Source organism: Gekko japonicus, unplaced genomic scaffold (assembly GCF_001447785.1).
Source record: "Gekko japonicus isolate JY-2015 unplaced genomic scaffold, Gekko_japonicus_V1.1 scaffold2, whole genome shotgun sequence".
NCBI classification, from domain to species: Eukaryota; Metazoa; Chordata; class Lepidosauria; order Squamata; family Gekkonidae; genus Gekko; species Gekko japonicus.
This window is the reverse complement of record NW_015175358.1, coordinates 2,030,661-2,042,750: the sequence shown is the minus strand read 5'-3', so window position 1 is coordinate 2,042,750 and position 12,090 is coordinate 2,030,661. Positions and strand designations below refer to the sequence as shown.

General features: G+C 43.5%; 1 protein-coding gene across 1 annotated transcript in view; it reads left to right on the top strand.

The window, feature by feature from the left end:
• Positions 1-11,606, top strand: part of FGD5 (FYVE, RhoGEF and PH domain containing 5) — a 226,640-nt gene extending 215,034 nt beyond the window's left edge. The window contains exons 18-21 of the mRNA XM_015425259.1: positions 1,676-1,832; positions 5,471-5,599; positions 8,927-9,075; positions 10,869-11,606. Coding sequence (XP_015280745.1) covers positions 1,676-1,832; positions 5,471-5,599; positions 8,927-9,075; positions 10,869-10,905 — 472 coding nt within the window. The 3' untranslated portion in view covers positions 10,906-11,606. The remainder of the gene's footprint in view (positions 1-1,675; positions 1,833-5,470; positions 5,600-8,926; positions 9,076-10,868) is intronic.
• Positions 11,607-12,090: the final 484 nt, after the last annotated feature.

Genomic DNA, 12,090 nt, shown 5'->3' with positions numbered 1-12,090 from the left:
TATTTTATACTCTTTGCATGTTTTCCATGTATGAGGTCCCAAGTTCTACCCCTGACATTTCCAGTTAAAGGATCTTGTGTAGCAGGACTTGAGCAAGATGTTCTGTGTCCAAGATCCTAGAGCAGAAAGCACTGAGCTAGATGGACCTGTGGCCTGATTCTAGGGATAAGGCAGCTTAATGTACTCAAATACAGTTGGAATCTTACAGATTAGTACTAAAGAACCTTTGGGGTCATATGGAAAGAGTATTTTGATCTGAGCGAGGGAGGCCCAGGTCTAGCACAACTCTTAGTCATAATGTTCACTGAGTCCTGTGGTGCAAGTCACTATCTTGCATCCTAACCTACTTTGCAGGGTAGATTTGAAATAGGAAACTCTGTGGGTTCAATTACGTGGCTCTTGGTCTGCATAGGGCTCGTGCTCTGGAAATCAATTATCCTGGAGTTAGAAAAGACTGGAAAGAACAACAGAAAAGATCCTTATCCATCAGTGCTTTCCCCTGACAGATTGCTGGAACCACTGGTGGCCAGCAGTAGAATTCATGCCTGCCCTCCAGGATTCTCTAGATGCTCCAGTGCTAAAGTAGACTTATCCCCCCCCCCCCTTAACTGGCCTATCCCCCCCCCCCCCTTTTCTGGCACTCAGGGCCAAACTACATGTTATGTTTTCTAATGAGTTGGATCCGAGTTCCACAGACCCAGCTCACTTTCCCTGCAGCCACACAGCAGCTGCAAGGAATGGCATTTTAGGTTGGGACCACTGCTTCAGGGGAGGAGGGGCTCCTGCCTTTGACACTGCACCATTTTCCTGAACCCAAATGGCCCAGGGGAAAATTATTTGCCCCATTTTGGAGCTGCGCATGAAGAAAACATAACATGTAATTTGGCCTTCTGCTGATGATGCACACTGTGACCTCATCAGAATGTTGGGGGTTGCAGGGCCATAGCTACAAAGGCCATATGGGGGCAAATCCACCTTGCCATTCCCCCTCTCTGAATTTGCAGCTTTTATTTATTTATTTATTTTTAAATTAAGTCTCTTTTTTGTGGAGGTAAGGGAACATGTGCTAACCAACACACTTGATGACTTCTTGCATGCCTGCTTCTGGTAAACTACTGCAGGTGAAAATTGGAGATGGGAGGTTTAAAAAAATCTAGTATTAACAACAGAACTATATTTTACATTTACCTATTCCTGGAGAGTCCCCACAAGTAGGTAGAGATCCCTGCTATGCTCTGTTGTATAGTTTTCATTATTGGGGCAAGTTGCTTGGAGAGGTAGCGTAGACATTTTCTAGATATTAGTTGTTGTAGATTTTCCGGGCTGTATGGCCGTGGTCTTGGCATTGTAGTACTTGACGTTTCGCCAGCTGCTGTGACTGGCATCCTCAGAGGAATAACACAGAAAGATGGAGTACTCTCTGTGTCAATTGACAGCTGCTGGTGAAATGTCAGGTACTACAATGCCAAGACCACGGTCATACAGCCCGGAAAATCTACAACTAATGAACTCTGGCCGTGAAAGCCTTTGGCAACATATTTTCTAGATAAATATTCATGGGGAGGGGTCAGCCACTCTACTAGTAGATATAGAGACAGTAGTAACTAAGTGTTTTGAGACTGGATGAGATCCTTGAATATGAGATGGAGAAAACCCAGGTGCCAAACAATCTTTCTTCTCTTCCCATCTCCACCATTACAGAGCGGCCAATGAGCGTGAGCTTCCCTACCAGTTCATCCAGGTTTTCAGGCAGTGCCTTCTCTTCTGTCTTCCATAATATCCACTACTCATCCTTCAAAAGACAAAAGAAAATCCCTTCAGCTCTTTTGGAGGTAGGATCAAGGATGCCTGCAAAAAGGCAAGGCAACTAAAGGGTGGTGTACTAAATGACTGTTCAATCTCTAGAACTCGGTTGCAAGCCTTAATTAAATCCCAAATGTTTTTAAAAGGTTATGTAATTTCTCAAACTTCCATCTGAAAATGTCAGTAAAAAATTAAACATGTTGGTTTAAAATATACTCTATATGCTGAAATAGGATTTTCCCCATTTTCCCCAGACATACAATTCCTTACCTGTCCCAATGCTCCTTTTTCTTATGACAACTGAGACTTGGATTAAAATGCATTGTTTAACAGGAAAGTATCGAAATCTCTGTCTCCTAAAGCAAAGAGTGACTACAATTTTGGTTTTAATCATTAGATTTCTTGTAGATCATTCTGGCCGATCAACCATATTCCCCATGCTAATTCTCCTGCCTGGCTTTAAAATCTTATTCAAAGGCTTGGTTCAGACATAACGTGAAACCATGGTATATTGTAACTTGTGAAGCCAAGATTCAGTTTACAGATGATCATTCAGATCGTGTTTTGCCTCAAAAAATGTTTTCATTGCCTTTGTTTCCCCTTTCCTCCCCCATGGAGGCCTGCAGTGTGGAAAGGATCTGGGGAACAAATCAGGATTAAGCCAAGATTGCCCATGTTCAGGGCTTTTTTTGTAGAAAAAGCCCAGCAGGAACTCATTAGCATAATAGGCCACACCCAATGGCAGATACTCATTAGCGTATTAGGCCATACCCCTGACAGTGCAGCTCATTCGCATATTAGGCCACACCCCATGCCTTCCCTTGGCTTGCCCAGGCACCCTGCGGCTGCGGGGAGCCCGGGCAAGCCGGCCCTTGGAGGGGAGGGGAGGGGAGTCAGTGGCTTGCCTGGGCGCCCCAGGAGCAGGGGGCCCCCTGGTCCGCCTGCCTCGGAGTCACTGAGGGGGTCACTCTCCAGGCCTTCCCTCTGTCGCCATGCACGCAGAGGTTTTGGCTGTAGTGGGCATGGCCTACTCTGAAGCCAGCCGGAACTCCGTTCCTGTACGCTCCTGCCCAAAAATAGCCCTGCCCATGTTCATATGTCATGCAAAACTGTAGTTAATCTAATTGTGATTAATAAACCAACTTCAGACCATTGTTTTACCCTAGGGTTGCCAGGTCTGGCGTAGCAACTAACAGGAGAGCTGGGGGGCAGGGACATTGGGAGGCAGCCATCAGTGATGGTGTGCCAACAGATCTTGGAAAACCCAGAAGGTATGTCAGTCCTCTCTAGGAATTGCCAAGAACTCTGTGGTTTTACCATGGAGTTTCCAGTGATTGCTAGAGATACATGAAGTCACTACTGGTTTTCCCCCAAAAGCAATGTCATGACATTGGCCCAGCAGCTATTTTTCTCTCCAAGAGAGAGGTGCAGGGGATTCCCCCACCTGGACCAGGGCACTGGCAGTGGCAACCCTATTCCATCCTAGTCTGATGACCCTAATCTACCATCGTTAGCAGAGTAGTCTGCATTCAGACAGTCATACTAATAATAGTTGAATTAAACTATGGTTATGCATGATGTTTGAACTGAGCCAAACTTGATTTTACATCTGCCTCTGTGCATGTGTGGGATTTTAGCATCTTTGCATCATTCTGGCCTAGTAAAATCAAAGTTAATGTACAACTTAATTCAACGAAGATGATGATGATGATGGTGATGAATAAAAACTATTCTGTCAGTCAACAAGTGAATAACAAAATATGAAAAACATTTTAATCGAACAGCAAAGATGACTAGTAAAACAGGAAACATTATGGGGCTTTGCCGGTTACAAGTATGAGAAGACTGTTCAGTCATTCAGTGAGCTGAGTACAAAAGATGATAATACAATACAGGCTAACAGCAACGATTTGTAAAACAAAACAGTGCCGTAAGGATGGTTGCCAGGTCTCCCACTATACTGGGAGACTTCCCAGCAACTCAGTATTTTGCCCAATAATGCCTGAAGTGACAGTGGGAGGAAATGGGGTAGAAATTAGGGTGCACCCCAGTGTTATGTTGGTTTTCACTGGAAGTGATGTCAGCATGCTGGTGTGATGCTGGCACGCCAGTTCCCACCTCTTCATTTCTTCCAGAGGGTACTGGCTGTAGCCTGGCAACACTAGCAGTGGGGCTGTTACTGAAGAACTAGAAAAGAACACAAACAAAAATCGTGTAAGGCAACAGAACAATCAGGAAAAGATTACCTCTTACTTCCTGAGCTGAACCATTATACTGTAGTTCTGCTCCCTTTGTAAGAATGCCCTCCTGAACAGCGCTGTTTTCCACATTCTGCAAAGCATTAGAAGTGGAGTCTTCCTGATAGCCTCAGACAGGCCTTTCCATAGTGTGAGTGTCACCAGAGCAGAGACAATATCCACGAATGTGTGGTTGCTGATTTTGCTTTTTTGCAGAGTGGCACCACAGACAATGGAAAAAAATTGCAATCACATATATAGCAAGAAGAGAACATAAAGAGCCCTGCTGGATCAGACCAAAGACTCACCTAGTTCAGCATGCTGTTGCCAGTAATGGCCAGGAAAGCCACAAGCAGCGCATGAAGGCAGCAGACAGAGTTCATTCACACTTCCTCTGGACACAGAGGTGCCCTGGCTAATGGCACCTAATATAAACACCCACCACGAATCTTCCACCTTCCGCTGAATTCTGTTGGTTAATTTTGTGTTATGCTTGTAGAAAATAATGAAGCAAAATTCAATTTCCAGCAGCTCTTGCTACTTTACAACCATTAGGGGGCAGCATGTACCTATTGCATCTGACCACGAGTGCTCTGACTCAAGAACGCTTAAGCTGGAATTTTGTTAGTCTTTTTTATTGAATAAGGTTACCTTCTGTAAATTTGTTATTGAATAAGGTTACCTTCTATAATGAAGCCGTGCACCATCAGCCTTCCTTATTACCTTGCATGTGTTCTGTTCCAGTTGTCGTATATAGTAACATTTACTATCTTATTTTAACCATCACTGGAGTTAATAGCCTCAAAAAATGTGTTGCATTTTAATAACATGATCCACCCTGCAATCTTAAGCAGCTAAGCAAAAGTGGTACCCAGGTCTATCAAATCAAAATTGTGCATCAGTTTCTCCATTGTGGAAATGCACCTCTTTCTAGACTACCAACAGTTAAAAGAATATATTATGGTATATGTGTGCCTGATATATTGTTTTTTGCAGTTACTCCAAAGGCTTCTTTGGTAGCAATTATAGAGTGCTGAATCATGACACAAGTGTAGATATGACCCAATCTTGGCATGAAAATCAGTCCTAATTTGCATGTCAAAATTGGGTTGTATCTACATTCATCTCATGATTCAGCCCTCTCAATTTTTTGAAAAAAATGCCAGTGAGGCTTCAGTATGTAAGGATATGGAAGGCCCAGGTTTGAATTCCCACTTTGCTCAGTAAGCTTGTTGGGTGACCTTGGCCCAGTCATGCACTCTCAGCCTAATCTATCTCACAGGATGGTTGTTATGAGGATAAAGTGAAGGAAAAGAGAATGATGGTGTAAGTTGCTTTGGGTTCTCATTGGGGAGAAAAACAGGGTATAAATAGCTTTGGTTGAGATCATCCTCCCCGGAGGCATTTGCCTGATGTTCTTCCATCTACAGGTGTCGGCCTCTGGAGAGGGCTCTTCGATCAGTGGCTATCTCAGTAGGTGCAAGAGGGGGAAAAGACACTGGAAGAAGCTGTGGTTTGTCATCAAAGGCAAAGTGCTCTACACCTATACAGCAAATGAGGTAAAGTCCAGAAGATGAGAGAGAATTTTCAGAGTATTTTCACGACTGACCTCACACACAAATTATATTTGGCACTCCAATCAATTTTGTCTATGGCCTTCCATCCTCATTGGCCATCTGAAAATTGTAAGGCAATTTGTAAACATCCAGTGTGCCATTTCCTCAAGAGTATCAAGTTGAAGCTTTGTTTCTATTTCTATTTATTTTATTTTTATTAATTCAATTTATACCCCGCCCTCCCCACAAGCAGGCTCAGGGAGGCTTACATAATTGGTCTATAAATGACCATTACATTCACATAAAATCAATCTAAAATTTCAAATACAGTAAAAATATAAACTCATAAAGTGCTAGTGCTGATACATTGGGTACATAAAATGGCATGCTGGAAATACCTTACAGCCGAACAGTTTGCCATTCAATGGTCTTCCTGAGCACAGCGGTGCAGGCCAGATGTTAGAACTATGGGCCGGCTCATTGGTAATAGTGGGGGCAGCTCCTAGTTGAAAGCCTGGTGGAAAAGCTCCATCTTACAGGCCCTGCGGAACTGCACAAGATCCCGCAGGGCCCTGATCTCCTCCAGGAGCTCATTCCACCAGTACGGAGCCACCACTGAAAAAGCCCTGGCCCTAGTGGTGGCGAGCCTGGCATCCTTGGGGCCCGGAAGGGTCAGTCAGTTATGGGACCCCGACCTCAGTGGTCTCTGGGGTATACATGGGGAAAGGCGGTCCCTCCGGTATGTCGGACCCTGGCCATATAGGGCTTTAAAGGTAAGCACCAGCACCTTGAAGCGGATTCGGTATGCTATTGGCAGCCAGTGCAGCATCTTCAGCACAGGCTGGATGTGCTCCCATTTCGGAAGACCCATCAAAAGCCTGGCCACGGCATTCTGCACTAGCTGCAGCTTCCGGATTTGCAACAGGGGCAGCCCCATGTAGAGAGCATTACAGTAGTCTAGTCTCGAGGTGACCGTCGCATGGATCACCATAGCTAGGTCATCGTGGTTGAGGAAGGGAACCAGCTGCCTAATCAGTCAAAGATGGTAAAAGGCTGTCTTGGCAGTGGCTGCCACCTGGGCCTCCATTGTTAAGGAGGGATCCAGGAACACTCCCAAACTCCTAACCTCTGGTGCTGGCACCAATGGCGCCCCACCGAAGGTCGGGAGCAGGGTCCCTCCTCCCAGACCACTCCAACTCATGCACAGGACCTCTGTCTTCGTCGGATTCAGGTTCAGCTGGCTCAGCCTAAGCCAACCAGACACAGCTTGTAGTGCCCGGTCCAGATCTTCTGGTATGGAGTCCAACTGGCTGCCCAACATCAGATAGAGCTGGGTGTCATCAACATACTGGTGGCACCCTAGCCCATACCTCTGGGCAATCTGGGCAAGGGGGCGCATATAGATGTTGAACAGCATCGGGGACAGCACTGCCCCTTGGGGCACTCCGCACTCCAGTGGGTGCCTCGTGGACTGCTGTTCCCCTAGTGCCACCCTTTGTCCCCAACCTTGGAGAACGGAAGCAAGCCATTGCAAGGCAAGCCCCTGAATTCCCATGTCGGTGAGGCGGTGGATCAGTAACTGATGGTCGACCGTGTCGAATGCAGCCAACAGGTCCAACAACAACAGTACTGCCAAACCGCCCTGATCCAGATGCCTCCAGAGGTCATCAGTAAGAGCAACCAGTGCTGTCTCTGTCTTGTGTCCCGGGCGGAAGTTGGACTGGAAGGGATCTAACGTAGAAGCATCATAGTCATAAGATCCATGATCTGGCACTGGAGTTCTTACCATAGATTTATATAGCAAATACAGGCTCTGTTTAGGTATCACAATAAACCAATGTTTTGGATCCCTTGGAGCGTTTCTGCAGGGAAAGTGATTTCTGCTAGGGGTGTGCAACAACAACAGAAATTGGCATTTTTCAGATCTGGATATAGTGGAGCAAATAAATACCAGTATTCTGTTTCTCGGGTTCCAAATACTGGTATGGTACTCAGATCCAGGATTTTTCAGGTTTCCAATATTTCTCAACTCCATTGTTCCCTATGGGGAATCTTTCCAGGGGACTGGGGGTATTTTTAAATTTACTGGCACCAAAGTTGCAGCAGAGCAGTTGGTGCCTGTCCTTTACTGAACCCCCAAATTTCAAGTCAACTGGACCAAGAGGTCTGATTCTATGAGCCCCTGAATAAGGTGCCCCCAGCCATCCTCCATTGCCTCCTACAGAGGGGGGAAACTGTAGAAAAATAGAACCCAAGAACCTCCCCCATAGGAAGGTGATTGGAAGCTATTGCTAAGCACAACTAATGTAAAACCCAAGAATACAAAAATATGTAAGACCCAAGAATCTGAACCTATGTAATGCATGAGAATCTAAACCTACATAAACCACAAGAATCTCAATGTAAAACACAGGAATCCAAAAGAAAATTTCAAACCTGGAACAAGCCAACTCCAACAAAGACGGAACTTGAAAAAAAGTTGAAACCAACAGACACTTACCTTAAGTAGCCTGGCAAGCCAATACCAAGCCCCAGGAGATACAGGAACACAGAGGGGGAAAGGGGGGGGGGGAGACAGTCCAGAGAGCCTGCAAACATCAGCTCTCAATCTTCCTGGTCACTCCTGAATTTTTCTAAGATTTTTCAGGACCCATTTTTTGTATCCCCAAAATCCCAGATATATTTGGGAGACCTGAATATATCGGAAAAATACTGATATGGGTTTTTTTTAATATATATAATTCAACTCAGTTATATCTGAGCTCACATCCTTAATTTCCACCCATGGAGTGTGACTCCTTCACCTTCCCCTTTTGCTGTCACCTGAAATGGTGTTTCTTCAGAAAAGGAAACACTGAGTAGGATTTAAGGCATTGGTTTGTGGAAGAATTCTAGTTCTTCTACCAGATGTGATTAACTAATCTTGGTTTGTGCATAAACACCAGGTTATCTGTTTCTTGTCCCCTCTCCCCCCACCCCAGCAGAGAGTATGTCTTCCTTGTACTCCTCTCTCTGTGACCAGGTAGGTACAAAAGAGGGAGGTGCTGTTCAACAAACTATGGTTTGTAAATTCAAATGTCAGAAAAATCACAACTGGTATGAACTCTAGTTTGAAATCTGTTTGGTGCCAACCAACAAACCCAGGTTTGCTAGATCACTTGTATTCATACATCCCAATTAACCAGAATTTGAGCAAACTGTGGTTAACAAACCATGGTTTATATCATGTCTGACTGCAGCCAGTGTCACTGCACCACCCTCACAAAGAGTGTTCTTCCTTATGCATAGCATTCCATCTGAAGCCCATTTCCCCTTCTGCACTGATTTTAGGATAAAGTCGCCACAGAGAGTTTGCCTTTGCTGGGTTTCACAATTGTCCCAGAAAAGGAAGACGGGAATATGGATGCAGTTTTCCATCTTTACCACAAGCAAACTCTGTTTTATAGCTTCCGAGCAGAAGATAACAATTCCACACAGAGGTACTGGGTGCTGATCCGCCCATGATAACATACTAACCTATGGTGGGGAAAGTATACGCCGTGCTTCTCACACCTCTAACTTCTGCTTGCTTCCTTTCAAGACTCTTTGAATGCTGCTCAACTAAGACTTAACTACTCTTGCATAGGCCCTAATTAGTGCCAATTTTAACTCAATAAACCCAGCACACAAAGACAGAAGCTTGGATCTAAGCCTTGCTTGCTTAGGAACCTATATCTGCTTCACCATGAGAAAAGGTCTGGGGTGGTTTATAGAGGCAAATGCATTTCTGGTGCAGTAACTGGGAATTGTTTGGCATGAGCACACCATGTTAATTAAGGCAAATGCACATTCTGTTTTGCAGTCTTATAATCACTCTTGTTATTATGATGTCTGGGCATCTGTGGAAATAGGAATGTTAGATGTGCTTGTTGCTCCCCTACCAACCCATGACCTCTTGGTTTCAGAACTAAGCAGCTCAATCCTATATGTGTTTAGTTGGAAAATAAGTGTTCACTGGAGTTCCTTTCCTTTCCCTCTAACTTAACAGCCCACAAACCATTCGTCAAAGTATTTTATACATAGTTTGCAACTGCATAAATATGGCTAGATCACATGTGCACTTTTTAAAATCTTGCCTGATAGTAAAATCTTTAGTTTCTGCTGTTCAGAAATGTTCTATAGGTGGTCAGTCCAGGGAGTAATATATTGGTTGTAAAGTGAATTATAACAGGCAGCTAAAAAGGATATGGGCAGTTGAGTCACCTTGATCCTTACAGTAAATACGAAAATGTTTCTCAGAGGGAATTCTACTAAAATGGCCCTTCTTCTCAGCAAAGGTAACACATTGCATCTAAGTAACATGAAAGAGTGATGATATTTTGGAACTGTTAAATAAAAGAAATATTTAGACAGTTCACTTTCTGATAAGATAAATGAAAGTAAACAGGGGAGCATTTCCGATCAGCTTTGAATTTTAGCATAGCCCAATCTTTTTCAAATAATCATTTCCGTACAGTTAACAGAATTTTTAATATGGTGAACTTTGAATCAGTTGGGCTAAGCCAAGTTCCCAGTCAGCAATCAGCTGTTACTAGTTGCAGTAAATATGGTAGAGCATTATATTCACAGCATGATAGTCTGAACTTAATAGCTATTGTTGATATTTGAGGGTGTCTGAGTCCTAGCTGCACCACAGCTGAAGATACACTGAGGGGAAGAGAGAGGATCTTATGAAAGAAAGTTTGCTGGAGCTTATCAAAAGGATCCAGTGATCCATGTTCACAGGATTTCAGAACCAACCATAGATGAGTTGGATAATTAAATACATGTACAAATCATTCATTTGTATTTCTAGAGATCAAGGCATAGGAATAATGTGAACAAGTGATCCTATTATGGAAAATACATCTTGCGAGTCCACTTTTCCTTACTGTTTTCCAGATGGTATGTGTGGCATATTGTTGTTGTTGTTTTTTAAATAGAGAGAAACATATAGGAAACTTTGAATAGACAGGGAGAAGGCTGAAATGCGGTGGAACTCATGTATATTGCTGTTTGTATACATACCCACACAGCTCACAACCTCCACCACCTTTCACAGTATTCTCTCCTTGTGGGTAACAAAGTAGGAAAAGTTCTTAATTAGTACACGGTTGATGGAGAGCTAACAATTAAGAAACAAATAATTCTCCCACAATTCCTAGCAGTGCTGCAATTCTCTGGCATCTGAGTTTCATTTTTTCTATGGACTCGCATGAATTCATACAATAACGCTTTCTGATCTTTTTTTTAGATGGATTAAAGCCATGGAGGAAGCATCTGTATTATAGCAGTTATCATCTCAGTGGACTTTAAATGAATACCTTTATATTTGCAGCAAAAACCCTTCTATTGGAGGAAACAGTATATACCCCAACCTGGAAAGAATTTGTCCAAGACTGTTTTCCCCCCTTCCTTCCACCCTCCAACTTGCTTCCCTACAAGTGGAGATTTTAAAAGGAGTATTTATGGCCCTTTTTCTATGGGTGCAATGTCATCCTTCACTGTATGCTCCAATATAATACAGTCGCATCCTATTTTCAAGACGTAGAATGTATGATTGTTTCTGAACTCACAGAATATGCTTGACTCGTTGCATCTGGCTCAGCTCCGCTAACCTGTTAAAACGTCCCGTCAACTTCGATTTGTTTTTTGTGCCAGCCATGAAAGTGAAATACAACGTCATACATTTTATTAAAACTCAGCTTCTTTTCTTCTCATCTAAGATCTCAGGACTGACATAACTACCAGTCCCTTTTCAAAGCCACTGTGAAATTGCAGTGTGCTTATTGGGAATGCTGCCACAGAAAGTGTGTGAGCACTCTCAGTCCACCAGTGTTCAACAGCAAGAACCCAGGATGGTAATTCAGCACTAACTTACCGAATTGATGGTAAGCATTTCCCTTCTTGCCAGTAAGCGTTTTCCTTCTGGACAACCCGAACCCAACTGAAGATTACATCAGTCTCCAGTCCAAAGGATGTTAATTTATTGTAAGCCTTTACCTAGTTTGTTTGTTTCACCTAGTAGTATTAAACTATTTTAATAGCTGATGGAATCTGAATTTAATTTAAAACTATAGATCTTACTACTGTAATATCAAACAAAAACTGGTGATACCAACATACAACTTCAGTGGGAAAAAGTACTTAGCAATATACTTCGCAGGCTGGGAAAGATATTTCATGATAGAAGAGTAGGAGAGCAGCAACAACAACCAAGAGAGATTTCTGGCAGTGGCAACCCACATGTCTTTTTGTTTTCAGATAATAGGACAGCTGTAGAAGCCAAAGAACGAAGACACAAGCCCCCCCCCACACACACACACACCAGAGTGCCAATATCCCAGGACAAATTTATATAGATAAAATGATGTGTTTGTATGCTTATCAGTCAAGGCTGGTTAATTTGATCCTAACCTGTCAGGTTATATTCACCTTACACCAAGGCAGGTTTCTTTCTAAAACTTCGGGGGGGG